We start from the raw sequence: 27,621 nt of genomic DNA on the forward strand, positions 1-27,621 counted from the left end.
AATCCAATAAGTGGCTTTGGTACGTTTTCAGTTGCTAGTTCAATAGGTCCTTTAACAGACAATTTGTATGTTATTGGAGCAGTAGATGTTTGACCTTGCTGGAAGCAAAAGTCCACTTCAGTTGGAAAACCACATAAGAAATGTGTGTTGTAATAGCTATCCCATTTATGTTCCACACTACCATCATCCACCAATGACCTCATAACATCTTCATTAAATCCAATCATATCATTGTTTGTATTGCAGGCGTTCGCAACCATTTCATAAAATACAGGTCCATATGATTTTCAGGTTCTGCAGGCATATTTCCATAAGCTCCCATGGAAAGCTGAAGATATTTAAACTTAGGGTTCTCAAAATTAACATAATAGTTGTCTTTCTTTCTAAATAGTGCCCAAATACTTTTAACATTAATAGGCGTATAAGCTGCTGTAAATGTTGCACTTGAACTATCTGTATTCTTGAGAATGAACCGTCCATAGGAATCCAATCCATAACTTTAACAGGAAAACATAAAGCCTCGTTTGTATAATGTTCTACAAGTTCTGTATAAATGTTAGGGTCTAAAGAAAATGACTTTGGATGAATGAAACATTCATTAAAATCCATCTTTGTTCGAAATAGTTGCTGGGTTACAGTTGTAATAGTAACTGTTCCACTAGCTTCTACTGCCTTCGTTATCATAGTGAATGGTTCATTCCATGGAACAAATTTATTTGTCGGTGGATTTGAATCTGAAGCAAATGCAACTTTAAGAGTTGGATTGAAAGCAATGATATCATTTACAGATATAGATGTGCATTGTAAGGCGTCGCTACTGAACTTTACTTTAAGCTGAATGTTTCCTGCAAAAGCTGGAATAAATCGAATAGCTTCTAATGGAAGGAATCTTCTAACAGGAATTCTTAAACGAAGCTTAAAATCAAATGATTTTCCTGCTGTAATTGGACCACTAACAATTTGTCCTGTTCTGCATGTTCCCGAATGACTCCATACATCTTCATGTCGAGTCTTTGAGAAAACATCTACTTTCTTTATTTGTTCGGTAGTTTGTGAGTTTGAAGTTATATATGCTTCTTCTCTTGCGTTGTCTTGAGAATATACGATACGACCATTTGCAAGGATTTGATATCCAGCAACTGCATAGAAAAGCGTCATCGAAACCAATCCAAAATCCTGGTGGGTTTGTTTTATTGGAACCTGAACCAATTTCTTTATCTACAATAAATTGACCTTCCATTTTATACGTAATGAATGTATTGTAAAGGTCCAACATATTTTCACCAGGAGGTGAGAGATTGAATGTTACCCATGTGTTATCTTTAGCAGTTCCAGGTTGTGATGGAATCTTTGCGTCAGAATATTTTCTATTAGTGTCACCAATTTGAACTGCATTGTCTATGATATCGAAATATGAGCGAATCTGATGAATATGCTCTGCTGGAGTAAATTCGTTTAGCTGTTCGTTCTGCATGTATTTACTTCAGATAAAAATATCTATTTACTTCATTATTCTCACTCTTCTTCTTGGCATTCGTGGTGGAAGTTGTTTCTTGACATTTTCAATGAACTGTACATTCTCTTTTGTCTCAACTTCTTTCACTGGTGGGTCAGGGTTCTTTGACTCGGTTTGTTTTTCAATGAAATTCACGAACTTTGCAATAAGCTCTTGGTTCGTTATTGAAAGTACATCTGGCTTCTTTTCTTCTGGTTCTATTGACTTTTCAGTTTGAACAGAAGGTTTTATATGGGCTTCGTGGACTTCACCCTTGCCATGCACCTTAATGTTGTCGCTTTCTGCATTCGCTAATGGAACCTTTCTTTTTCTTACGTATATTTTACCATCTTTACTCTGACTTACGTAATAGAAAGGATGTTGTATTCCTCTTGCGTCATTTAATATAATAGACTCTCGCTCTGATTTTGACAAGCTCATTTTACATCGGTTAAAGTTTTAATTTTGTTTTTTATCTGCAGTCAAATGACTCAGACAAGCCCTACGGACAAGACCCAAGGGGTCATAGATGTTGAAGCATTGAAGAAAGAAATTCGTGAGCAAATTTTATCCGAACTGAAGGAACAAAAACAAGAACAAAAGCCAGAGAGACCAAAGAGAAAACTTAGTGAAAAACAACTTGCTGCATTAGCTGCTGGAAGACAAAAGAACCCACGTTTGCTGGCGAAGAAAGCTAGAGAAGAAGCTGAAGCAAAAGCTAAAGAAGCTGAAGCAAAGAAAGAGTAAATGGTTTATTTTTATTGGAACTAAATGTATAGACAAATACCTTTATCTGTTGCGTTCAGTAGTGAAAACCCTGACGTCAAAATAAAGGGGAACAGAGTAACGTTTAAGTTTCCAACAGACTGGATTGTGAACATAAATGAAGAGAAGTACATTGGCATAACATCTATGTATATAACACGTGCTTTCAGAAAGGTTGACTTTATACTTCAAGTCGAGATAGAAAATGACGAACAGTCTTTAAGCGCCCAAAACATTCACATATACAAATACTTTAAAGACGATACAACATTGTTGCAATGTATGATTTCATTTAATGAGATGTTCGAGAAAAAGTTCAACATTGAAGTACAAACTTTACAGCCTTTGCGTGAGTTTCTTGCACAACTGAAAGAAGAAGGTAGTCAGCCACAACTTATAGACTTTCATTATGAATTTAATGAAAATGAAGATGGAACTCATGACTGTCAATTCATTGTATTCTCACCATTCAATGAAGTCGCTAAAGAGAAAAAAATCCATTACGTATAAGATTTCAAATCTCTGAACCAAGTGATGATTTCAAGAATGTTTTCAATTATGATGCAATGCTTCCGAGGAAAAATGAATTTTCAAAGATTGTAACACCTGGCATTTGGGATAGAAAGCAAGCTATATTATATTCAAACTTAAGTAAGGGAGTTGAAAATGAGTTCATTGGTCATACAAGAACTACACCACTTCCTAACCCTAAATACTATAAATTAACTGGCTTCAATCGTGAGTTTTGGATAGACATGTTCTCCACTCATGACCATAACTGCCCAGTGTTCTTACCTCCAGACCATAAGGACTGTCTCTACATTGAAGCACAACTCTTAAACTCTACCATCGCAGTATTGTAAATGACCACATGGGCTTCGCCCTTGCCGCTAGCGGCTTATTTTTATCACGAATGACCTCATTGCTGACAAAAATAAATGACCTCATTCATGACCTCATTGCTGACAAAAATAAATGACCTCAGAACTTCAACTTACGAATAAAGCTTGTTTTAGTCGTTATTGAGAAGTTAAACTTCTCTTCAAAGCAAGGTTGACATGACTTACATAAGTCAAATCCAATCTCTTGACCATCATGAAGTGCTTTGTAAAGTTTCATTAAACTGAACTCAGAGTCTTTGTCATATGTTCCAACAGGTATGTGAATGTTCTTATCTTCATTGTAATAGCATTGTATAGCTTCAGGAAACATTTCATTTGCTGTTAAAGCAAGGACGTCTTGTTTGACACCTTTGCAACGTGCATGGAATGCAACTTCATTTAAATCGTTAGTGAGTAAGTCTATGTAGGTCTTCTTTCCACAAAAATATTGACTTGTATGCTAAACTTTGTTTTCCAGGTGTTATTTCTGCGAAGTCAGAATGAAATTGACCAAGGTTCTTTCCTATAAGTTCGCGACCGTATCTCTTCTTAAACTCTGCTGCAAGCTTTGGTATGTCTTCATTGAAAATATGCATGCTATCGCAGTCCTGGTAAAATATTTGAAGACCCATATCTTCAGCAGTACAGAATACTTCACACATTATTCTCTTCGACATAGATAGAATATTAACACCAAGTGGACAGAAGTTAAAGTGTCTGCAAATGCTTTTCGTTAGCTTGAAAATAGTTTTATCTGAACCATCCAAACCTTCGAACTTCACTATATGGTTGTAGTTTCTGATGGCATATCTTATAGCATCTTTGTCATTTACTATGGTTATTTTTGACTCAATAGGAGATAGAATAGTTTTGCCATAAATGCTGTTCAGAATGAGCTTTATATTTTCTTGCAAAGGATTTCCTTCTTTCTTATACTTTAACCTTAACTCAAACAACTTCTTTACTTCATCTCTTATTCTAATATCTCTGTTTCCATCGTAATAGTATCCTTGCAACACTTCACATTTGACACCTTGATATTTTATGAGGTCTTGTAATGTTATATGGTCAACATACATTAAACAGCAAGTGTTTGAACTTCTGGGAACGTTAAGTTCTGGATTTAGTTCAGGGTCACAAACTATTAAAGGAAAGTGTCTGGGTATACCAATCTCTGTTATCTTAATGAGAACAAAGAAGCCAGACATAAACTTTTCACCAATGGGTTCCTTTTGGTCGTCATCGAATAAATGCTTTAACAAATACTCTGTGCTTAACATCTCATCCTTCAATACTTTTGGAATTCCTTCTAAAGTATACAATCTTGCTATAGCTGATGGATATAATGAAACAGCGTCGAAATCAGCAATGAGTTTCTTTTCGCTCTTTTGTTTAATGTTATCTGACAGCATACATCTTCCACCTTGAATACAGCGTGAAATAAATTCTCTTGGTTTATTTGAGAGGTCATAAAGATTTCCATTCGGGAAGTACACTCTGTTCTCAAACAATTTGTTAGCAATAGAACAAATACTAACGTAGTCATAAACGTTTAAATCAAACTCTTTCAATATGTCATTGCGGAACTTAACAAAACCTTCTCTTAAAATTCTTACATCTTGTTTGCAATAAAATGTGCTATATTTTTCTAAGTCGAAGTGGTTCTCATCTATTCTGCAACCTTTGATGGAATCTATGTTCTTCATGAACGTATCCGCATCCCGGATAAACTTACATGCTTCAGAAATGACACCAGTTCTGTTGTCATTTGTTAACAAAACACTGCTGTAGTAGTTGTATGGAAATACTTCTTTCGGTCCTGTTTGTAAGTTAAACATAGCAGGAAATAGTTTAAGCTTCTTATTTATAACACTGTAAGAGTCTTTTATAATAATTGCCCTTCCTTTATATAAGCCAGTTATTTGCATTGTTCGTGAACCTTTAATGATGGGAGTTCCTTTCACTTCTGTCATGTGTCTTAAGATGAAGTTTATATCATAACTGAGGTTATGGAAATATATTAAACTCTTGTCAGGAAGTCGCTCCAAAAATTCTGTTGCACAGTTCTGACCCCAAATGCTTTCACTCACTGAACCATCTTCACTGTCATAACAGATGTTAAAAGCTTTATGAAAGCCGTCTGTGCTACACTCAAAGTCAGCAAAGAAAACATGCTCAGGAATGAACTTACATTTAGCTTTATTTACTTCTTTTGACTCTGCTTTCTTCTTCAGTTGTACACAATACTTTGGAGCATACGTCAAATCTTTAAATGGTGCAAGGTTCTGTTTATATAAGTCAGTAGTATATGTGAAAAGTTCTCCATATGAAATAGGTTCGAAATATTTGCACTCCCACAATGTTTTCATAACATCCCATAGCGGTGTTGTTCTATCATAACGAACTACATATTTATCTTCTCTCTTTGTATAAATCTTCATCTGTTTCTCAATGTTCATTCCACCACAAGCTTTGAGAATTTCTATATAGTTGCGAATGAAATATGTTGTCATTGGTAATCTTTCATTTAGCATGTAGTGGTCTTCAACAAGAAGTAAGTCAATAGTTCGAACAGTTTCACATTCTTTTGGTATGTATCTCTTTATTTCATTATGTCTTGAGTCATTGAAATAACCAATGGTAACATTAAATGCTATACCTGTTGCGTCAGAAATTTCTTGTACTTTACTTTGAGGAAAGTCTCTAACACGAATGACTTCTCTCATGTGGTCAATAGTTTCTTCATTTACTCCAGCCTGAATGCAAGCATAAACGAAGCAGTTATCTTCTGTCATAAGTGTTGCAGTTCTTTTGTTCAGTTCATTGAAGATTTGGTAGCGTTCAAGATTTATAGGTAATGTGCAAAGATACTTCCAGAACTGACCGCTTCTCTTCTTATAAAACTTCTTTTCACCATTATCTTTCCAAAAGCTTTCTATAAGTGCTGGGTTTCCTGTTTGCTTAAGAGCTTCCAAAATGGCTTTCTGGTCATTTGTCAGTGTGCTTTCATCTCTATATGGTCTCTTTTTTGGTTTGCCTTTCTTTACATCTGACATCGTTAAGCCTTCATATTCTGTTAAATCATACATCTTTATTTCGGTAAGATTCTTTATGTTTGTCAAGAAGAAGTCATAGTGCATTTCAACAATACCTGCAGCATTTGCTTTCTATCTCTGATATAAAGTTCTCCTTCAAAGCTGATGTAGTAATGTTCCAATATTATTGAGGTTTAACGTAGAACATTCATACTTTCACCAAGTTTATAACATACCATCCATCTCTGTTGTGAGTTTATTTTAATTTTCTCTAAGAGTCTCATGAAAACGCTTACCGAAATGTTTGTGTAAGTAGTCTCTGTTTGGTTCATCTAAAGCTTCGATGTTAAAGTCAATGAGTCTATTGCCTGACTTCACATTTCTCTTCCTATTCTCTTCATCTTTCTTTAACCATCTCTCACCTTCTTTTGGTTTGTCGTCAATGGAACGAATGACATCGTTAGCTTTACGAACTTGTCTATAGCACTTTTAAACATCTCTCTTCTCTGTTGTTTCAGTGTGTCGTCTCTTCTTCTTGTTTCACCAACGTTTGCATTTGTTATGTCAAACATCTCTTGACGAACATCATGCGAAAGAGCTTTACGAGTATGACCAACGTTCGCATTTGTTATGTCAAACATCTCACGCCTTACTTCATGAGGTACTGAACGTCTATGATATAAGTCAATAGCAATGTCATTTAAAGGAAATGCTCTTGCATGGACTTCGTCCTCGCCGCGTTGCGGCTTTATGAACTCATGAATTCTATCATAAGTTATTGCACCATTATAGTCTTTAATGAAGTCAGCGAGTGCTTTTTTGTTTGTTGCGTAATGCTTTGCAACATCTATATTAGCTTCTGTAAGAAGTTGTTTTATTTCCGAGTGTTCTAACTTAGACAACTTCCGATACATCTTTAGTAGGAAATAAAAAAATATTTTTTGAAAAAATTAGATTAGATTTTTTAAGTTATTTTTCAAAATAATTTAATATTTTTATTTTAATGAAACACATGCAAGATTGCAAGTTCTTTTCATACAATGCTCTCGCTACTGCCATCAAGAATGAGTTCAATGGTGCTTCAAATGTTAATGTTATCTTTAACAAGAAGTTTGTGAAAGAATCTAAGTTTGGTCAGTATGTCAAACCATTAGCTATCGTCATTGACCGCAAACGTTATACTTCACAAGAGTTAGCAGTAGTTTTGAAACAAAAGAGTTTCTTCGTGAATGTCAAAGATACTCATTATACTGTCATAAAGAACTCTAACATTGACTTCTTCAGTATTGCTTTAAATCTTTCCGAACAGAAAGAATATAAGAAGGGTGAAACAAATGTGAAATATTATCCTTCATCTCTGAAGACAATAACGAACAAAGATGTTATACAGAAGCTCCTACCAAAGGTTGAAGAAGCTTCTATTGACATTGACGAAGGAAGTGAAATGGTTGAAGAAATAGACCCTGAAGCTATTTAAGCAAAAATATATTTTTGGTTAGTCTTCATATGGATATTTTACAACAATTCCCCAATGTATAAACTTTTCATACGCTTTTTCATAAGCTTTATATACCTTCAGAAATTTTGCATAATCTTTAGAAGCATTTAGATATTGTTTAAATGCTTTGTATGTCTTCAGAAATTTTGCATAATCTTTTACATGTTGTTCGTTCTCTTCTTCTGTCATGAGTTCCGAATATTCTAAATTCATGTTCTTTCATATGAGATAAAATTTTATAAAAAAAATAAAATTAGCTTAGATTTTTTTTTCATTCTTCCTCTTTGAAGTTGTCAAAATACTCTGTTATCTTTTCTTTCAGTAGCGGCAAATCTTCTTTGAAGGTAAGTATTGTACAACCTTTGATGTCATAGTGTGTTTGAGGTAACGTATCTTGAACTATTTGTTTCACATCTTCATTTGGTGTCATTGAAATCGGTAAGTTTTCGCGATAGAACCAATTTCTGTCAGATTTGTAAATCTTAGCAAGGTCGTAAAAGCTTTTGTTGTTTCTTCTGACTAAATGCAACATAACCATATCTTTATCTTCTTCATTTTCCATCTCTTCAGTATAAATCATATACTTATAGTTCTTTTCCTTTCCTTTTGGTACCGAACGTGGTATTCTTTTCTGAATGCTTTTGTCTTTTGCTTCAAGCTTGTTCTCTAGCTCTTCACGTTCTTGTCTATGAATTTCGTCAAGAAGTTTACAAACATACCATGAATAGCGAGCTGAAGCCCATTGTGCCACATTATTTACGAGAAGTCTATGAACATAATATCCTCTCAAACCATTTGGCAATTTTTCACGATTTTCATAGAGTTTTGGCGGCTGGGGTTTTTTCCCCACTCGCTGTTCTTCACGATTTTCAGAAAAAAGTATGTCTCGCTGTGCTTCGCTCAAAAGTTCTTGTGTGCTTTGGTTCCTAAACCAGTCTTTAGGAACCTTAGTATCTGGAGCAAAACATGCTGTCAAAATACTTTGCATCTGGTACATATCGTCTTTGACCGAACGAATGAGACGGAGTTGTTTGTTATATTGTATGTATTCGTATTCTTCATTTATAGCTTCATGGACTATAACTGTTGTTGTGTTCTCTGTTGTTGACATATCTGTCTTTACATTCCGGATAAAAAAATAAAAAAAAATAAAACTAACTTTATTTTTTCTATCTTATGAAAATTCATGAAATTTGGTCATTTTTCAGCAAAAATATATTTTATGTGAAGCCCATTGTGCCACATTATTTACGAGAAGTCTATGAACATAATATCCTCTCAAACCATTTGGCAATTTTTCACGATTTTCATAGAGTTTTGGCGGCTGGGGTTTTTCTCCCACTCGCTGTTCTTCACGATTTTCATAGAGTTTTGGCGACTGGGGTTTTTTACGTACTCGCTGTTCTTCACTGTTTTCATAGAGTTTTATGCAAGACCGAAAAAAGTCTGTCTAGAGAAATTTCACTGTTTTCGTACGGAATCTCGTTCCTCGATTTTTCGAGGGACGCAAACATATGAGGAAATTCATGAATTTTGGTCATTTTTCAGTAAAAATATATTTTAGGTGAAGAGGTGAGATCTCACCTGTTTTCTCACCTAATTTTTCACCTCTTTTTTCCACAAGCGTTTTACATGGTAAACGTTATTTTTTCTATCTTGTATAAAAGACCAAAAATAAACGCTTTACATGTATTTTTCAGCAATTTCGTCAAATAATTTTATAGCTTTATCTATCTCATCTACTTCAAACGTTTCTTTACCTTTCGTGGGAGCACCATACCTTTTCTCAAACTTTTCAAGTAGTTCTGTTTCTGCAGCTCTCATATCATTTACAAACACAACCTTAACTCTATTGACTGTACTGTCATATCTTTGAGTTATATTATATGTTCTTCCTATCTTATATCTCTTTGTATTGAAGTCCTTCGGTTTCTGAACGATGTAAAGTAAGCCTTCACTGCAACGTTCCGTATCGAATGAACCATAAGTTATGAAATTATATCCAACAACTGGGTCTAACCATAACAAAACTACTGGTATAAGACTTTTGTCAATGAGATATGCTGTAGTTCCATAGAATCTTACCGATATCATAAGCTCAGGATTTCTTGTCAAAATTTTCTGAGTAGAAGCAATTCCAACCCAATGGTATGTTTTCTTTCCAGATGGAGATATAATGTCGGACAAAGAATATTTGTTGTATTTCTTTGAGTATCTTACGTTTAAATCACCTATTCTAACCACTTTGGTGTTATTGTCTATCTTTTTAACTGTTTCAAACTCAATGTTTAACATTTCCTGTTCTTACATACAAAATAAAAAAATAAAAAAAAAATAAAACTAACTTTATTTTTCTATCTTTTCTATCTTGTATAAAAGATATGATTTCATAGAGTTTTTTCACGATTTTCATAGAGTTTTGGCGAGTACGGTTTCTACCGTACTCGCAATTTTTTACGATTTTCATAGAGTTTTTTTTACGATTTTCATGAGTTTTTTTCACGATTTTCGTACGGAATCTCTATCCTCGGTTTTTCGAGGGTAGCAAACATATGAGGAAATTCATGAAATTTGGTCATTTTTTTTCAGCAAAAATAATGTTTAGGTGAAGAGGTGAGATCTCACCTTTTTTCTCACCTCTTTTCTCACCTCTTGAATTTTCATGATTTCTTCGTAAATGTTTTGTCAAGACTTCTTCGTAAATGTTTTGTCAAGACTTCTTCGTATATGTTTTGTCAAGACTTCTTCGTATATGTTTTGTCAAGATTTCTTCGTAATGAGCGTAAATCAGACAAAAATATATTTTAGGGTAGAAGGTTAGATCTAACCTGTTTTCTAACCTCTTTTCTACCCCATATGTCCTTACTGAAAAAGTATGTGTTCCATATGCCATTTTACTCAGAATTTTATACAGAATTCAGCAAAAATATATTTTAGGTGAAGAGGTGAGATCTCACCTTTTTTCTCACCTCTTTTCTCACCTCATTATTTATAAGCGTTTTACATGAATTGTACGATGTATATTTGAAATCCTAAACAATTTCGTAGCTTCTATTTCTTCGCTGAGGATATCGAATGTTTTCACAATATTGAATGTATCTTTATACTTCTTCTTGACGTCAGATAATAGGAAATCGTCTGCTGTTGGATAGTTTTTGTTCAGAAATGTCAACATGTCCATTTTATCTTCTGCTGGCTTTTCTGCTTCTTTCTTTAAGTCTGCGTAATCGTTTCTCATTCTTTCTATCTCTTTTACTGAGTAGTTATATTTCCTCATTGCTGCTTTACATTTAGAACATTGCGGGTTCATTTTTGCGTTATATTCTGAAACCTTACCTGCTAAAACAACTAAGGCGTCAATTGCTCTCTTCATCTCAAAAGTTGTTGGTTTTATTTGTCCATTCCATACTTTGCCTCTTCTGTCTTTATCTCTTATCTGCCACACACATTCAGCAGCTAATGAAACAAAGTTATCGTATGTCTTAAACTCCTCAGATTTATATATGTCAGAAATGTTTTTATAAACCATGTCGCAATCTTTGTTCATAACTTTATGGTTGCAATGAAAACCAAGGAATTCATAATTTACTTTACGTATGAACTTCTTTATTTCTACTGAATCAGTAACTTTAACTTCAATTTCATCGAATTCAGGAATAGTTAGTTTTTGTTGCTGAACTTCCGGTAATTTAGGCAAATGGTCTATGATATCTTGCATTTCATAAAGATACTGTTCATTTGTTTCATCTTTCGCACTACAGTCTAAATTACTTGTTAAAAGTTCTTGCTTTATTCTTTGTATTTCTGTTTCAAAAGTATATGAAGAAGGAATGAAGTTTTTCATCTCTACCAACATTGACGTAGGATTCATGACTAACGAGTTTGATGTTGTAGTTGTGGCTTGAATAGTTGTTGTGCCGATTGTTGAAATCATATCTTTACATACAAAATAAAAAAATAAATAAAAATAAAACTAACTTTATTTTTTATTTCGGGGAAAATTCATGATTTTCAAGAGGTTAGAAAACAGGTTAGAAAAGAGGTTAGATCTAACCTTCTACCCTAAACATTATTTTTGCTGAAAAATGACCAAATTTCATGAAAATTCAACGGGTGAAAAAACAGGTGAAAAAACAGGTGAGATCTCACCTCTTCACCTAAACATTATTTTTGGTGTAAATTTATGACAAAAATAAATGGTACCATTAATGATATCATGACTGTTCTCGTTCATGTCTGATTTACATCTAATGAAAAAGTTTAGAAGAATTTTCTTATTCTTTCTGGCATATTTTTGTCTTTCCAGTACTCCCGCTCTAATGGTCCCAGATGTGTTGGCTTCGACTCTCTCAAGTTCTTAGATGGTATAACATCTTCAACGCCTCCTTCATATCTTACTTTATAAGTGTCATCGTTTATGTTATAGTCAAGTATTTCAATAACCACTCCTCGCTTTGCTTCGTCAATGGTTTCAGCAAGTTTGCCATTACTACTTTCAACTAATTTATGTCGAGGGTAAAACGCAATAGAGTCGTCAGCAGCTTTTATAAGATATCCATTACCTTGCGTAGAGTCTACGATATAATAATTTCGACTTAACCTTAAACGTTTCTTTGTCAACGGTTTGTCGTCAAGAACTACACGAACTTTTGTACCAGGAATGAGGGTAAATTGTGTTGAATTTCTGATATTTTGTGTTTGGCTTCGTTTCTTTTGTATATACTTTTCTTCTTGTTGTTGTGTCATTGAATTTGGTGTATGTCCTGTTGTAGAATGTGTTGAGGAATTGTAAACTTCGATGAAATGTTTCATTGTTTCTTCGGTAAAGTCTCGCTCTTGGTTTAAATCTCTGAGAGTCCTTATGAAGCGGTTTATGATGCCGAGTATGTTATGGTTATGGTCTTCAGTAGTGTAGTGAGTTATGTTATGCTTAATAAGAAAATCTGTGATTTCATTGCTGAGGTATGCACTGTCTTGGTCTGATGTTAAAGTACTTGGGCTATGTTCTGCTACAAACTTTTGTAAAACTCTTAACACTTCACGAGTTCCTTTATTTTTCATTGGATATGCATATGCTTTACGAGTGTTAACATTAATGAAGATGAGGAATGGTTTATGTCCTCCTTTTCTGCTTTGAATGAGAGTGTCAAATTGGTATGCGTCAGGAGTGTTGGAGTAAATTGGTAAAAAGTAGTCGTAAGGGTTTATTTTTGTTTGATGTACAACATTTTTGTCAAAGAACCTTTTCACTTCAGCTCTGTTAGTAAATCCCCAACTCTTTGCAGCTTCATTGAACTTCTTAAATGACCTCCATGGATGTTGTTCGAATACTTCTTTCAAGCTCATTTATGTAAAGTTAAAGAGTTTAACCAACTCGTATCCAAGCGTGCATTGTTATATAAGGAGGCATATAATCTTTTCCATTACCTGCTGGGTCTGTAATACCAGCTACAACATGTGTATGATTTCCTGCAGTTCCACAGAAAATACCTGTGCTTGAATCTACTGGGTCAGTTGTGATATCATATCTGTTCATTCCCTGTCTATTCGAACCCGCTGCAAGATTTATATAACCTCTTTTTGTTATTGAATGTGAATGGTTTCCTTCCACAGATGTTCTTCCACTGAACCTATGCATATGTGAAGGAAGGTTTTCAATACCGATTTTCTTTGAACCTCCCATCTTCATTGACTGCGTATTAGTGTAGAATGGAAAACTGTCAACTATTTCATACCATCTACCACCAAATAAAGTGTTTGGATTTATTGGATTCATAGACGTATAAACAGCTCCTATAGGATATATTAAATCATATATGCTCATAACTCTATAAACATATTCTAAAGAACTTATGTCATTAAATACCATTTGGAATGTATCTCCCGGATGAAATGTTGCATTTGTTCCACTTTTATAATGTAATGTTAGTTCAATAGAATTATCCAAGAAAAATTCAAAAGTATCTGGTTGAAGACCTCTAACAAATTCAAATGGAGTTGCTGGTTCACCATTTATAATTTCTGTTGTAAATGTCATTGTATCTGGTTTCGAAAATTTCTTTGTTAGTTCTGCATCCACATAAGTTTTGTCTGCTTTCTTATCTAACATTGCTGGTAGTTCATGTGCTTCAAAGTTTCTGGCATGACCTTCAATGTTCATACATTTGTTATTTAAGGAGTTTAGTGTATCTTTTACGCTTGTACTTGGATTCTCTAAAGGTGCACTTGAACCAAGGTATAGTTCAATATTATGTCGTCTGCTCTAACAGTAGTGAAGGATTTATGTGTATGTTCTTTATCTGCTTTTTTATCTAATGTAGCTTGAAGTTCATTTATATCGGAGATATTGTGTTTATGAGATTTCAAAACTTTGTTCATTGCTTCGAGTTCAACTTTGTCAGCTTTACTTTTAATAGCATCTTCAAACGTTATTTTTGCCTTAACTCTCAATGTAAATCTTGGTTCAACTAATACACCGTTAACATTGAAAGTAGAGGCATAAATTTCACCGGTATAACCAAATGCTTCTGGTGCTTTAGCTACATCATACTGTACAGTACAGCTTATGTCATAACCTTTAGCACGAATGTATTTATATCTTCTTTCATTAACATTTTTTGTCTTCGCTTCATCACTTCGTGTTAAATATCCATGGTAGTCCGTTATAATCTGTTCGTCTGAAGTTATATAATGAACATGGTTCTTGTCCGCTTTACTATTTAATGTAGCTTGAAGTTCATTTATATCGGAGATATTGTGTTTATGAGATTTCAAAACTTTGTTCATTGCGTCAAGTTCATTTTTGTCCGCTTTATTATTTAATGTAGCTTGAAGTTCATTTATATCGGAGATATTGTGTTTATGTTCTTTATCTGCTTTTTCGGCTAATTTCTCTTCTATCTCATTTATTTCAAGTTCATGCCTACCACCACCTCCCGAAGAAGTATTTTTCTTCAGCTCTTGAAGAACGTCCACTTCGCCATCTTTGGTGTCAATAATGAGACTTTGAGTTAAAACCTTTCCTGTCTTAATGGATGTTTGTAAAACTTCTTCTTCACCGTGTTCGGGGTCATGGTCGTCATCATATCTTGTGAAATCAGAGATGTTGTCATACATTAAGCATATCTGTCTCAAAAGTTCTGCTATTTGAAACTGGAACGAAAGATATACAGAACTTTCATCATCTCCTAAAGTCAAGTCTGCTTTCTTAAGTATTTCTTGAATGTATGCAATGAGAACAGAGTACCTTGGAAAATATTCGAACAATATTTCATTAGCTGTTGGTTTTGGTGGTTCTTCTGGAGTTTCTGTTGTTTCAGTTCCTTCTGAGTTTCTGTTGGAGTTTCTGCATCTCTTGACTTCAATGCTCTTGCTCTCAAAGACCTAAATGTTAGAGCACCGGGTTTTACAAAGGACTTTATAAATGCTTTAATAGTTCCTGGTAAGTTATTGTTAGCATTAAGTAAGTTCCTTATGCTTCCATCATGTACGTCCATAGCACTATGTAAAAAATCTATACTTTTCTTGTAGTCAGCAATAGACTGACTGTGATTTTTTAAAGATTTGTCAATACCTTTAAGCCAATCTTCATGCATGTCTGATACTGAGCCAAGAATATCATTTGCTTCCTTTAGTGTATTTTGTGCTTCTCGTAAAGTATCCAATCCCGTACGTGCATTGTTTGCTATACGTCTTACAGTATCTATTTGACTCCTTGTTTCTTGCATCCAACCAGATAAAGTTTTAATAGTATCCGAACCATTTGAAATGAAGTTCAAAGCATTTTTAACGTCATCTAAAGCTTCTTCACCAAGTACTGCCCATATCTTTCCGATTTGGTATTGAAGAACTCCATATGAAGCAGCTGTTAAACCAGTATTTATAAGGTCCCATATCCATGATTTAGCAGTTTTTCCATCCTTTCCATCCTTTCCATCCAAACCGTTTTCGCCTTGAGGTCCTTGTATTCCTTGTATTCCTTGTATTCCTTGTGGTCCTTGTGGTCCTTGTGGTCCGGTGTCACCCTTCTCTCCTTTCAGTTCATCTTTATGTTCGTTATAATATTCTAATGTCATAAGGTGTACATCATTACTGCTACCAGCAACGCCGAGAATTTGTTTCTCATTCATGACTAAATTCTTTAGGCATTTAATGTTGTCGTCAAATCGAAAGCTCTTTAACAATTCAATGAGAACATTCAGTACTTTCACTAATGAGGCATCTACTGTAGAATTTATATATTGCACCGTTCCATCATTTATGATGGGAACCTTGCTTGTTGTAATGAATGGGTCATAAGTGTTAAAAGTATCGAAATCAATGACTTTTTTAGTTTTTCCATCGTCAATGACTAAATCATTGCCTTCAACGGTTAAAGTTGAGTTTTCGTTTACTATTCATGTGCTCTTCTTGCTTCATTTGTTTCATACGCATATGCAGCAATAGTCATATTTTAATGAGAATAAAATGTTGTTCTATTTGCAAAGTACAGACCCAAACGAATACGGGACAGTAAAGCTACAAACAAACTTAGGTCTTCAGAATGAAGCGCTTGCTTTCAGAGTTGTTGACTTCAATACTATCGCAACTTTTTCGTCATAACAGATGAAACAGATTTCATAGAGATTGAAATAGATGACAAAAGAAGTGTTATAACATTTCCTAACAGAGCCGAGTACAGAATAGATAAAATTGCTGGAGTCATAGATACTCTCATAAATGAAGAAACTATTGACAACATAGATGTCGAACTCTCTTCTGAGGGAACATTGAAGTTCAGTAGCAAGAAAGAGTTCAAGATAACACGAATGAGTCATAGAGTTCAACTTCTTTTAGGAGCATACCATATGACATTTCCTTTGAAAAGTGTTGACAAAACGATTGAGATGAAATCTGTTCCATACGTATGTTATGGCAATTGTTTGTACATTGAGTCTAAAATAGCTAATGTCACAGGCATTTCAGGAGTTAATAGTAAAGGTTCAGTAGAATATAAATCCTTCTGTTATGCAGTCAATTCAATGTTCATTCCAAACGTTCCTGTCATAGCAACTCATTTAGGTAAATGGGTTCGCATTAGTCCTCATAATTTGAAAGACATGCAATTCAGACTAGTTGACTTTCAAGGCGAGCCTGTAGAACTGAAGGCACCAGTGCGAATGACTGTTGAAGTTGACTTTTTAGAAAATATTAAATGCAACAGCTTACAAGAGAACTCAGAGCTAAAAATATAAAGTATGAATGTTATGTATTAGGTCATGAACTTTGGTTGTTGCTGTTTGATGAAACAAATGAGTTAGTTATGTCAGTCAAGAGAACAGAAAAAGGCGTCAAAGGCGCCGAGCGCAAAGCGCTATATTGTGTTAGTGAAAACTGCACCAAGTCAATAAGATTAGGTTTGCATTATGAAGATGAGTTCGATACTGTTGAAGAAGTTTTGGATAGATATTACAAATTGCTTTAATTTACTAAAACATATTTCAAGCAAAGTTTATATTCTGTTGAAAGTTTTGTATACTCGTTCGAATATTTATACTTAAACTCAACTCCTGTAGTTCCTGGTGTTTCAATGATGCGGATGTTACCTATTTTCATGAATAGTGGAGTTTGACCACAGCATTCGATTTCAGGGTCGAGATAGTCAATGACACATTGTTTCCCTGTTATTCGTGAGATAACATTTTCAAGGTCCTCCTTTGTTAGAATTATTTGGTTCTTGCTTATAAGATTTGTCAAAAGCTTCTTATCGTCTTTGAGTAAAATTGTTTGGTATAACTGAAGAAGGTAATGGTCTACGTTATCTGAAGGATTTGTTTGAACATTTGTGTAAGGGTTGTCGTTGGCTTCTCTTGAAAGAATTTGGTCCAGTGGTGGATACTCTAACTTAACATCTGATGTAGCGTTAGCGTTTGAAGCTGAGTTTAAATTCACGGATTTCAGCTCTGGTTCTTTTTCTTTCAAACACTCCGAACTATAGTTCTTTATGACAATATTGTTTGTCGTTCGTGAGTCAACATTTGATGTTGGTTCAATTGGAACATTAACGGCACCAGCTAAGATGGATTTGCTTCTCATTTCATATAGAATAAAAACCTTTTATATGTATGAAATGAACAATATACTCGACAAGGGTTTGAATGTAAAGCTAACGAATGAAAATATTGTTGAATTCACTGAGACAGGAGCTGTGTATAAAGATGTAGAACTACTGAACAAAAGAGCAAAGGGAAGAAGCAGGAATATGAACAAAGGGTGGAAGCCTATAAAAATTTATGTCAATGATGGCTCAGGAGGTTCAAACATAAAGTATGCAGAAAGTTATAGAGTTTATGCTCTCAAAGGTGAAAAGCCTTCATTTAAGAACAGCTATTCTAACGCATATCCTCAAAAGCTAACGGATGGGGAAGTGGATGATATGAATGACAGCAAAAATATTAACAGAAATGGCGACAGAGATGCATGGAATTTGTTTACCATCAGTCAATTGAAGGTTAACTTTAAAATAATGTTGGTCGTTCCCATGGAATATTTTTGACTTTAATGGTATTAGTCATGATATGAATCTCAAGGTATGAACGAGGAGAGATGAGAGACTTATATGCTTCCCAAATTTCTTCAAAAGGTAATGTTATACCTGACTGTTTCCAAATGAGTTCAATATCATAACGTGAGAAACCTTGAAAGATAACGAAGTCAGTTATGAGACGTTTTATGTTTAAAGCTAAAAACCTCCATGTTTGCATAAGTATTGCTACAGTTAAATGGTAATGTCTGACTTTAGTTATGATGTTAGCTAATGGTGAGTCAGGCTTTGAAACTAAACCTTTTCCGGCGAAGTCGTCGCAAACGAGCAGAGTGTTTGAAGGATATTTTTTGAAGGGGTATTTTGAAAGTTTTGATAGAATGTAGTTTGTCAGTCGTTTCATATCGTAAACTCCTGAGTACTGACGTAAGTGGTGTTTGTCAATAATTCTTTCCATCTCCTCAGAAGTCTTTTGCATTCCTGACTGTATAAATTCAACGATGGCATAATATTTCCTCTTACGTCGAATGTAACGTTGAAGAAATTCAATGAGTTCACTGTCTGGAACTTTAACGACAGAGGCTTGAACTTTTGACATAAATGTTTTCGCTGTTGAATCCATAGAGTCTGAAGTTGCTGATATAATGATTTGGTCATAATATGAGTCGTTTCCTAAACGTTCTGTTATGAGTATATGACGAATGAGGTTAAATGTCTTTACCTGAACCCATCTTTCCACAATAGAAATACACACCATTTGAACAGAATTCATAATCTTTGCTGAAAGGAAGAATAAGAGAAGAGTTAAGTTTGTCTGTAGTTTCATTCATGTCTTCATCTACGTCATGTATTAAATGCTTCATTTTATCTCCATTAAAAATGCAAGTCAGAAATATTCAGAACATAGCACCGAGTCTAACTGACAAGAGTATAAAGATATACTATGAACATGTTATGATGAAACCAACCAAAATTCAAGAAAGTCAGTATACTTATGAATATCCAAGACACTGGGTAGAGTATGTAGGAGGTGAGAAAGCTATTGAAATCAGACAGGTTCGAAGTATTCCAGCAGGAAGAACAATATTATTGAAGAACTTTAATGTTTTGAGATATAATGATGAAACAAAGAAGCAAGATAGTTTCCCTGTTGCTGTGTATGTGAACTTAGATACAGGAGATGACATGAAAGTTTTTAACACAAAGCTTCAAACGGTAGTGAGAGAACAACTGACTGCGGAAGGCATCCATTACCTTCAGAAGTTACCATAGCATATAATTTTGAAACAAACTCAATAGATTTTAAAGTCGTCTCTGCAAAGAAGTCAGGTTTTACATTTAATGAAGCAGATGTATATTCGAATGAAAACTTCAAAGCTATTGCATGGTTAGATAATGACGATTGCTTTAAGAAAATATTTAAATTCAGTGACTCAACGATGTCAATAGATGACCTTCGTGGAATGTTACCATCGACGTTTACAGTGAAGGTTCAGCAGGATTGCTTACAAGATTGTCAATTGGTGGTATTTGGTCTCGTGAGAACATTGTTATAAAATCCAGTATAAGTGAATTTGCTGAAGAATCTATATTATGTCTTTCAAACTATATGTATTCGCCGCCGAAGCATTATAGTATAACAAACTTTGTCAGTAAGTTTAACATAAGACTTGTCGAACCTTCTTCAATGAAAGATGTTGTGCTACCTAAAGATGGAAAGGATGGACTCATTATTGAGATGATTTTAATAGCATATTAAATGAGCTTGTTCTTGAAGGTCATTCATGATGAAATAACTGTTGTAGAAGATGTTAGCAATTGTTCAGACATTTTGAAGCGTATAGATGATATAAGAAATAAGTTAGATAGACCGCAAAGCGGTGAGGGCAAAGCCCGTGAGAACGCTTATGTTTCATTGACTTTCTCCAGTAACGAGAACTTTTATGAGATAATATTGAAGAGAGATGATTTTAATATGGTGTAAATGGTAGCTTGGGCAGCTTTAGGCGCAATGGGAACAAAAGCATTAGCATTTGGAGCAAAAGCACTTGGAGCTTATGACGCAGTAAATAAAATGAGTGGAGGAAGGGTTTCAAAGACATTAGATGCAAATAAAGGGAAGATTGGAGGTTGGGTTGCAAAGAAGTTAAGATTAAATAAAATAGGGCTCATAAATAAAGCATCCAATTTGGTTGCGACTGAGTCAGAAAATGCTTTAGGAAAGGACGATGAGTCTGCAAAACACGCAAAAGACTTTAATGACCAGATGAAAGGTGAAACAATGCATTTAAATAGAGTCGATGGAACTAAAGAAAATGTTTCTTCTCCACTAGTAGTTCTTCCGTATGGTCCCTATGGAATGTATGGAAACCCTTACGAAAGACCATTTGACCCATTGACTGGTGGAAGTAACTGGTATCATTACGGACGAAGAAGAAAGACAGTCAAGTTGGAGACGGACGTGAAGAAAGCAACTAAAAAGAAACCAAGGAAGAGAGTTATAAAGCAATGAATTCAACAGGGTAGAAATGAGGTTAGAAATGAGGTTAGATCTACCCTTCTACCCTAAATTTATTTTTGTGCTATGTTTTCATACGTGTGAGGGTGGTGATATCATTAATTTTTAAGTTTATTTTTTAAAATTATTTTTATTTTATTTTGGATGTAATGACGAAAACTATTGAGATAACAAACTACAACGGTCATGAGTTCAAGAACTTGTTCTTCGTTCCTCGTGAAAATACATTCTATCAGATACGAGGGAGAAAGGGTAAAGTTAGTTTGAGCGTTTATGACAACAAACATAATGGGAGATATATAAAAGCAATAGATACAAACGGTAAGCGTGTTTCATTAGCTTTGTCAAAACTTACTAACATTTATTTTGACAGTGATTTTGACCTATATGAAGAAGAAAGTGAGTCAGAAGATTATGAGCTGTTATGTGAAGCACAGCAATGGGAGGAGTTGCAATACTTTTGTAAGTGAGAACGTTTATTTTTACATTAGTGAAGTCGTTTGTGAAAACGTTTATTTTTTCATTAGTGAGGTGAAGTGGTTGGCGGCTTTGTAAATATTTAATGTTAAGTTAGTGTTGTCGTTTGTGTTGTAAAATATACGTTAACGGTTTTGTAAAGTGTCAAAACAGCTAAGTTTGGTAAAGTGAAACGCAATGCCACCGTACCCAAGATATGTATACTAACTACTTTTAGTAAATGCTGTAGCAATGTGGGCTTCACCTCGTTATGCTTGTTATATTTTCATGATGTTAGATGAACTATATAAAGCAGAACGTGGAGAGATGGAAAAGAAACTTCAAGCAAAAGATGAAGTCATTGAATCCAAAGACAAAAGCATACAGAAAAGAATACCACGTTCAGTACCAAAAGGAAAGGAAAAGAGTTATAAGTATATGATATATACTGAAGAGTTGGAGAAAGAAGAAGACAGTGACATGGTTATGTTGCATTTAGTCAGAAGAAACAACAAGAGCTTTTATGACTTAGCTAAGATTTACAAATCTGACAGAAATTGGTTCTATCGTGAAAACTTACCGATTTCAATGACACCGAATGAGCAAATAAAGGAAATTGTCAAAAGTACTCTTCCTCAAACACACTATGACATCAAAGGTTGCACAATACTTACATTCAAAGAAGACTTAACATTACTGAAGGAAAAAATAACAGAATATTTCGATAACTTCAAAGAGGAAGACTAACCAAAAATATATTTTTGCTTAAATGACGTCAGGGTCAATTTCTTCAACCATTTCACTTCCTTCGTCAATGTCAATAGAAGCTTCTTCAACCTTTGGTAAGAATTTCTGTATAACATCTTTGTTCGTTATTGTCTTCAGAGATGAAGGATAATATTTCACATTTGTTTCACCCTTCTTATATTCTTTCTGTTCGGAAAGATTCATAGCAATACTGAAGAAGTCAATGTTGGAGTTCTTTATAACAGTATAATGAGTATCTTTGACATTCACGAAGAAACCCTTTTGTTTCAAAACTACTGCTAACTCTTGTGAAGTATAACGTTTGCGGTCAATGACGATAGCTAATGGTCTGACATACTGACCAAACTTAGATTCTTTCACAAACTTCTTGTTAAAGATAACATTAACGTTTGAAGCATTATTGAACTCATTCTTGATGGCAGTAGCGAGAGCATTGTATGAAAAGAACTTGCAATCTTGCATGTGTTTCATTATAATAAAAATATTAAATTATTTTGAAAAATAATTTAAAAAAAATCTAATCTAATTTTTTCAAAAAAATATTTTTTTATTTCCTACTAAAGATGTATCGGAAGTTGTCTAAGTTAGAACACTCGGAAATAAAACAACTTCTTACAGAAGCTAATATAGATGTTGCAAAGCATTACGCAACAAACAAAAAAGCACTCGCTGACATCCTCAATGACTACAATGGTGCAATAAGTTATGATAGAATTCATGAGTTCATAAAGCCGCAACGCGGCGAGGACGAAGTCCATGCAAGAGCATTTCCTTTAAATGACGTTGCTATTGACTTATATCATAGACGTTCAGTACCTCATGAAGTAAGAAGAGAAATGTTTGACATAACAAATGCAAACGTTGGTGAAACACGAAAGAGAGACGACACACTGAAACAACAGAGAAGAGAGATGTTTAAAAGTGCTATAGAACAAGTTCGCAAAGCTAATAATGTCATTCGTTCCATTGACGACAAACCAAAAGAAGATGAGAGATGGTTAAAGAAAGATGAAGAGAATAGGAAGAGAAATGTGAAGTCAGGCAATAGACTCATTGACTTTAACATCGAAGCTTTAGATGAACCAAACAGAGACTACTTACACAAACATTTCGGTAAGGTTTTCATGAGACTCTTAGAGAAGATTAAAATAAACTCCCAACAAAGATGGATGGTATGTTATAAACTTGGTGGAAAGTATGAATGTTCTACGTTAAACCTCAATAATATTGGAACATTACTACATCAGCTCTTGAAGGAGAACTTTATATCAGAGATAGAAGCAAATGCCGCAGGTATTGTTGAAATGCACTATGACTTCTTCTTGACAAACATAAAGAATCTTACTGAAATAAAGATGTATGATTTAACAGAATATGAAGGCTTAACGATGTCAGATGTAAAGAAAGGCAAACCAAAAAAGAGACCATATAGAGATGAAAGCACACTGACAGAAAGACAGAAAAGATTATTGAACAGACTTAAACAAACAGGAGATAAACAAGATATAGATGACTTCTGGAATGAAATCCTTGGTGAAAAGAAGTTTTATAAGAAGAGAAGCGGTCAGTTCTGGAAGTATCTTTGCACGTTACCTATAAATCTTGAACGCTACCAAATCTTCAATGAACTGAACAAAAGAACTGCAACACTTATGACAGAGGACAATTGTTTCGTTTATGCTTGCATTCAGGCTGGAGTAAATGAAGAAACTATTGACCACATGAGAGAAGTCATTCGTGTTAGAGACTTTCCTCAAAGTAAAGTACAAGAAATTTCTGACGCAACAGGTATAGCATTTAATGTTACCATTGGTTACTTCAATGACTCAAGACATAATGAAATAAAGAGATACATACCAAAAGAATGTGAAACTGTTCGAACTATTGACTTACTTCTTGTTGAAGACCACTACATGCTAAATGAAAGACTTCCAATGACAACATATTTCGTCAGAAATTACAAAGAAATTCTCAAAGCTTGTGGTGGAATGAACATTGAGAAACAGATGAAGATTTATACAAAGAGAGAAGATAAATATGTAGTTCGCATGGATAGAACAACACCGTTATGGGATGTTATGAAAACATTGTGGGAGTGCAAATATTTCGAACCTATTTCTTATGGAGAACTTTTCACATATACGACTGACTTATATAAACAGAACCTTGCACCATTTAAAGATTTGGCATATGCTCCAAAGTATTGTGTACAACTGAAGAAGAAAGCAGAGTCAAAAGAAGTAAATAAAGCTAAATGTAAGTTCATTCCTGAGCATGTTTTCTTTGCTGACTTTGAGTGTAGCACAGACGGCTTTCATAAAGCTTTTAACATCTGTTACGACAGTGAAGATGGTTCAGTGAGTGAAAGCATTTGGGGTCAGAACTGTGCAACAGAATTTTTGGAACGACTTCCTGACAAGAGTTTAATATATTTCCATAACCTCAGCTATGACATAAACTTCATCTTAAGACACATGACAGAAGTGAAAGGAACTCCCATCATTAAAGGTTCACGAACAATGCAAATAACTGGCTTATATAAAGGACGGGCAATTATTATAAAAGACTCTTACAGTGTTATAAATAAGAAGCTTAAACTATTTCCTGCTATGTTTAACTTACAAACAGGACCGAAAGAAGTATTTCCATATAACTACTACAGCAGTGTTTTGTTAGCAAATGACAACAGAACTGGTGTCATTTCTGAAGCATGTAAGTTTGTCAAGGATGCAGATACATTCATGAAAAACATAGATTCCATCAAAGGTTGCAGAATAGATGAAAACCACTTCGACTTAGAAAAGTATAGCACATTTTATTGCAAACAAGATGTAAGAATTTTAAGAGAAGGTTTTGTTAAGTTCCGCAATGACATATTGAAAGAATTTGATTTAAACGTTTATGACTACGTTAGTATTTGTTCAATTGCTAACAAATTATTTGAGAACAGAGTGTACTTCCCGAATGGAAATCTTTATGACCTCTCAAATAAACCAAGAGAATTTATTTCACGCTGAATTCAAGGTGGAAGATGTATGTTGTCAGATAACATTAAACAAAAGAGCGAAAAGAAACTCATTGCTGACTTCGACGCTGTTTCATTATATCCATCCGCTATAGCAAGACTTTATACTTTAGAAGGAATTCCAAAAGTATTGAAGGATGAGATGTTAAGCACAGAGTATTTGTTAAAGCATTTATTCGATGACGACCAAAAGGAACCCATTGGTGAAAAGTTTATGTCTGGCTTCTTTGTTCTCATTAAGATAACAGAGATTGGTATACATAGACACTTTCCTTTAATAGTTTGTGACCCTGAACTAAATCTAGAACTTAACGTTCCCAGAAGTTCAAACACTTGCTGTTTAATGTATGTTGACCATATAACATTACAAGACCTCATAAAATATCAAGGTGTCAAATGTGAAGTGTTGCAAGGATACTATTACGATGGAAACAGAGATATTAGAATAAGAGATGAAGTAAAGAAGTTGTTTGAGTTAAGGTTAAAGTATAAGAAAGAAGGAAATCCTTTGCAAGAAAATATAAAGCTCATTCTGGACAGTATTTATGGCAAAACTATTCTATCTCCTATTGAGTCAAAAATAACCATAGTAGATGACAAAGATGCTATAAGATATGCCATCAGAAACTACAACCATATAGTGAAGTTCGAAGGTTTGGATGGTTCAGATAAAACTATTTTCAAGCTAACGAAAAGCATTTGCAGACACTTTAACTTCTGTCCACTTGGTGTTAACATTCTGTCTATGTCGAAGAGAATAATGTGTGAAGTATTCTGTACTGCTGAGGACTTAGGAATGGACATCTTTTATAGCGATACGGACAGTATGCATCTCTACAATGAAGATATCCCTCGTTTAGCTGAAGAGTTTGAGAAACGTTATGGAAGAGTTCTCATTGGTAAAAACCTTGGTCAATTTCATAGCGACTTTGCAGAAATCACAAAAGATAAACAAAGTTTAGCATACAAGTCAATATTTTGTGGAAAGAAGACTTACATAGACTTACTCACGAATGATTTAAATGAAGTTGCATTTCACTGCAGAATGAAAGGCGTGAAGCAAGATGTTATTGCTTTAACCGCTAATGAAATGTTTCCTGACTCTGTTCAGTGTTTCTATGATGAAGATAAAGGTTTAATGGTTCCGCAAGGAAAATTTGACAAAGACTCTGAGTTCAGTGTTATGAAGTTATATAAAGCACTTTATGACGGTCAAGAGATTGGATTTGACTTATGTAAGTCTTCTAGTCCTTGCTTTGCTGAAAAGTTTAACTTCTCAATAACGACTAAAACAAGCTTTATTCGTAAGTTGAAGTTCTGAGGTCATTTATTTTTGTCATGAATGAGGTCAGCAATGAGGTCATGAATGAGGTCAGCAATGAGGTCAGCAATGAGGTCATGAATGAGGTCAGCAATGAGGTCATTCGTGATAAAAATAAAGCTAGCGTAGATTTTACAATACTGCGATGGTAGAGTTTAAGAGTTGTGCTTCAATGTAGAGACAGTCCTTATGGTCTGGAGGTAAGAACACTGGGCAGTTATGGTCATGAGTGGAGAACATGTCTATCCAAAACTCACGATTGAAGCCAGTTAATTTATAGTATTTAGGGTTAGGAAGTGGTGAAGTTCTTGTATGACCAATGAACTCATTTTCAACTCCCTTACTTAAGTTTGAATATAATATAGCTTGCTTTCTATCCCAAATACCAGGTGTTACAATCTTTGAAAATTCATTTTTCCTCGGAAGCATTGCATCATAATTGAAAACATTCTTGAAATCATCACTTGGTTCAGAGATTTGAAATCTTATACGTAATGGATTTTTTTTCTTTTTAGCTACTTCATTGAATGGTGAGAATACAACAAACTGACAGTCATGTGTTCCATCTTCATTTTCATTAAATTCATAATGAAAGTCTATAAGTTGTGGCTGACTACCTTCTTCTTTCAGTTGTGCAAGAAACTCACGTAAAGGCTGTAAAGTTTGTACTTCAATGTTGAACTTTTTCTCGAACATCTCATTAAATGAAATCATACATTGTTGCAATGTTGTATCGTCTTTAAAGTATTTGTATATGTGAATGTTTTGGGCGCTTAAAGACTGTTCGTCATTTTCTATCTCGACTTGAAGTATAAAGTCAACCTTTCTGAAAGCACGTGTTATATACATAGATGTTATGCCAATGTACTTCTCTTCATTTATGTTCACAATCCAGTCTGTTGGAAACTTAAACGTTACTCTGTTCCCCTTTATTTTGACGTCAGGGTTTTCACTACTGAATGCAACAGATAAAGGTATTTGTCTATACATTTAATTCGGATAAAAATAAACCATTTACTCTTTCGTTGCTTCAGCTTCTTCTCTAGCTTTCTTCGCCAGCAAACGTGGGTTCTTTTGTCTTCCAGCAGCTAATGCAGCAAGTTGTTTTTCACTAAGTTTTCTCTTTGGTCTCTCTGGCTTTTGTTCTTGTTTTTGTTCCTTCAGTTCGGATAAAATTTGCTCACGAATTTCTTTCTTCAATGCTTCAACATCTATGACCCCTTGGGTCTTGTCCGTAGGGCTTGTCTGAGTCATTTGACTGCAGATAAAAAACAAAATTAAAACTTTAACCGATGTAAAATGAGCTTGTCAAAATCAAGAACGAGAAGTCTTATTAT

The 27,621-nt window shown here is 34.4% G+C and overlaps 15 protein-coding genes and 4 pseudogenes across 19 annotated transcripts, besides 2 other annotated features; 9 read left to right on the forward strand and 10 right to left on the reverse strand.

Moving 5' to 3' along the window:
• Window positions 1-21,400: part of a mobile genetic element that runs on past the window's edge.
• Window positions 1-27,621: part of a mobile genetic element that runs on past both edges of the window.
• On the reverse strand, window positions 1,502-1,936 carry TVAGG3_0450460 (uncharacterized protein; the record flags this gene model as incomplete). The annotated part of the gene is made up of 1 exon (XM_051234595.1): window positions 1,502-1,936. One exon carries the CDS (start codon window positions 1,934-1,936, stop codon window positions 1,502-1,504), a length of 435 nt encoding a protein of 144 aa, XP_051104325.1.
• On the forward strand, window positions 1,982-2,242 carry TVAGG3_0450470 (uncharacterized protein; the record flags this gene model as incomplete). The annotated part of the gene is made up of 1 exon (XM_051234596.1): window positions 1,982-2,242. One exon carries the CDS (start codon window positions 1,982-1,984, stop codon window positions 2,240-2,242), a length of 261 nt encoding a protein of 86 aa, XP_051104326.1.
• TVAGG3_0450480 lies at window positions 2,561-3,123 on the forward strand (annotated as a pseudogene). The gene has a single exon. A coding segment is annotated over exon 1 (563 nt).
• Window positions 4,280-5,114, reverse strand: TVAGG3_0450490 (organellar and viral DNA polymerase type B; the record flags this gene model as incomplete). Its single annotated transcript, XM_051234597.1, has 1 exon — window positions 4,280-5,114. A coding segment is annotated over one exon (835 nt), but the record flags the coding sequence as incomplete, so codon positions are not given.
• On the reverse strand, window positions 7,946-8,642 carry TVAGG3_0450500 (annotated as a pseudogene). Its single transcript has one exon. A coding segment is annotated over exon 1 (697 nt).
• On the reverse strand, window positions 10,664-11,608 carry TVAGG3_0450510 (organellar and viral DNA polymerase type B; the record flags this gene model as incomplete). The annotated part of the gene is made up of 1 exon (XM_001300237.1): window positions 10,664-11,608. The coding sequence occupies one exon, from the start codon at window positions 11,606-11,608 to the stop codon at window positions 10,664-10,666; it is 945 nt and encodes a 314-aa protein (XP_001300238.1).
• On the reverse strand, window positions 11,935-13,020 carry TVAGG3_0450520 (integrase core domain containing protein family; the record flags this gene model as incomplete). The annotated part of the gene is made up of 1 exon (XM_051234598.1): window positions 11,935-13,020. The coding sequence occupies one exon, from the start codon at window positions 13,018-13,020 to the stop codon at window positions 11,935-11,937; it is 1,086 nt and encodes a 361-aa protein (XP_051104328.1).
• Window positions 13,040-16,123, reverse strand: TVAGG3_0450530 (annotated as a pseudogene). Its single transcript has one exon. A coding segment is annotated over exon 1 (3,084 nt).
• On the forward strand, window positions 16,443-16,907 carry TVAGG3_0450540 (uncharacterized protein; the record flags this gene model as incomplete). Its single annotated transcript, XM_051234599.1, has 1 exon — window positions 16,443-16,907. The coding sequence occupies one exon, from the start codon at window positions 16,443-16,445 to the stop codon at window positions 16,905-16,907; it is 465 nt and encodes a 154-aa protein (XP_051104329.1).
• TVAGG3_0450550 (protein of unknown function, DUF4106 family) lies at window positions 18,171-18,818 on the reverse strand (the record flags this gene model as incomplete). Its single annotated transcript, XM_051234600.1, has 1 exon — window positions 18,171-18,818. The coding sequence occupies one exon, from the start codon at window positions 18,816-18,818 to the stop codon at window positions 18,171-18,173; it is 648 nt and encodes a 215-aa protein (XP_051104330.1).
• TVAGG3_0450560 lies at window positions 19,076-19,952 on the forward strand (annotated as a pseudogene). The gene has a single exon. A coding segment is annotated over exon 1 (877 nt).
• Window positions 20,181-20,708, forward strand: TVAGG3_0450570 (protein of unknown function, DUF4107 family; the record flags this gene model as incomplete). The annotated part of the gene is made up of 1 exon (XM_051234601.1): window positions 20,181-20,708. One exon carries the CDS (start codon window positions 20,181-20,183, stop codon window positions 20,706-20,708), a length of 528 nt encoding a protein of 175 aa, XP_051104331.1.
• TVAGG3_0450580 (uncharacterized protein) lies at window positions 21,462-21,917 on the forward strand (the record flags this gene model as incomplete). The annotated part of the gene is made up of 1 exon (XM_051234602.1): window positions 21,462-21,917. The coding sequence occupies one exon, from the start codon at window positions 21,462-21,464 to the stop codon at window positions 21,915-21,917; it is 456 nt and encodes a 151-aa protein (XP_051104332.1).
• Window positions 21,936-22,409, reverse strand: TVAGG3_0450590 (uncharacterized protein; the record flags this gene model as incomplete). Its single annotated transcript, XM_051234603.1, has 1 exon — window positions 21,936-22,409. The coding sequence occupies one exon, from the start codon at window positions 22,407-22,409 to the stop codon at window positions 21,936-21,938; it is 474 nt and encodes a 157-aa protein (XP_051104333.1).
• Window positions 22,502-24,332, forward strand: TVAGG3_0450600 (organellar and viral DNA polymerase type B; the record flags this gene model as incomplete). The annotated part of the gene is made up of 1 exon (XM_051234604.1): window positions 22,502-24,332. A coding segment is annotated over one exon (1,831 nt), but the record flags the coding sequence as incomplete, so codon positions are not given.
• TVAGG3_0450610 (organellar and viral DNA polymerase type B) lies at window positions 24,413-24,955 on the forward strand (the record flags this gene model as incomplete). The annotated part of the gene is made up of 1 exon (XM_051234605.1): window positions 24,413-24,955. One exon carries the CDS (start codon window positions 24,413-24,415, stop codon window positions 24,953-24,955), a length of 543 nt encoding a protein of 180 aa, XP_051104335.1.
• Window positions 24,974-26,032, forward strand: TVAGG3_0450620 (organellar and viral DNA polymerase type B; the record flags this gene model as incomplete). Its single annotated transcript, XM_051234606.1, has 1 exon — window positions 24,974-26,032. A coding segment is annotated over one exon (1,059 nt), but the record flags the coding sequence as incomplete, so codon positions are not given.
• On the reverse strand, window positions 26,417-26,980 carry TVAGG3_0450630 (uncharacterized protein; the record flags this gene model as incomplete). The annotated part of the gene is made up of 1 exon (XM_051234607.1): window positions 26,417-26,980. The coding sequence occupies one exon, from the start codon at window positions 26,978-26,980 to the stop codon at window positions 26,417-26,419; it is 564 nt and encodes a 187-aa protein (XP_051104337.1).
• TVAGG3_0450640 (uncharacterized protein) lies at window positions 27,299-27,538 on the reverse strand (the record flags this gene model as incomplete). Its single annotated transcript, XM_051234608.1, has 1 exon — window positions 27,299-27,538. The coding sequence occupies one exon, from the start codon at window positions 27,536-27,538 to the stop codon at window positions 27,299-27,301; it is 240 nt and encodes a 79-aa protein (XP_051104338.1).

This window comes from Trichomonas vaginalis, chromosome V (assembly GCF_026262505.1).
Source record: "Trichomonas vaginalis G3 chromosome V, whole genome shotgun sequence".
Lineage (NCBI taxonomy): Eukaryota > Parabasalia > Trichomonadida > Trichomonadidae > Trichomonas > Trichomonas vaginalis.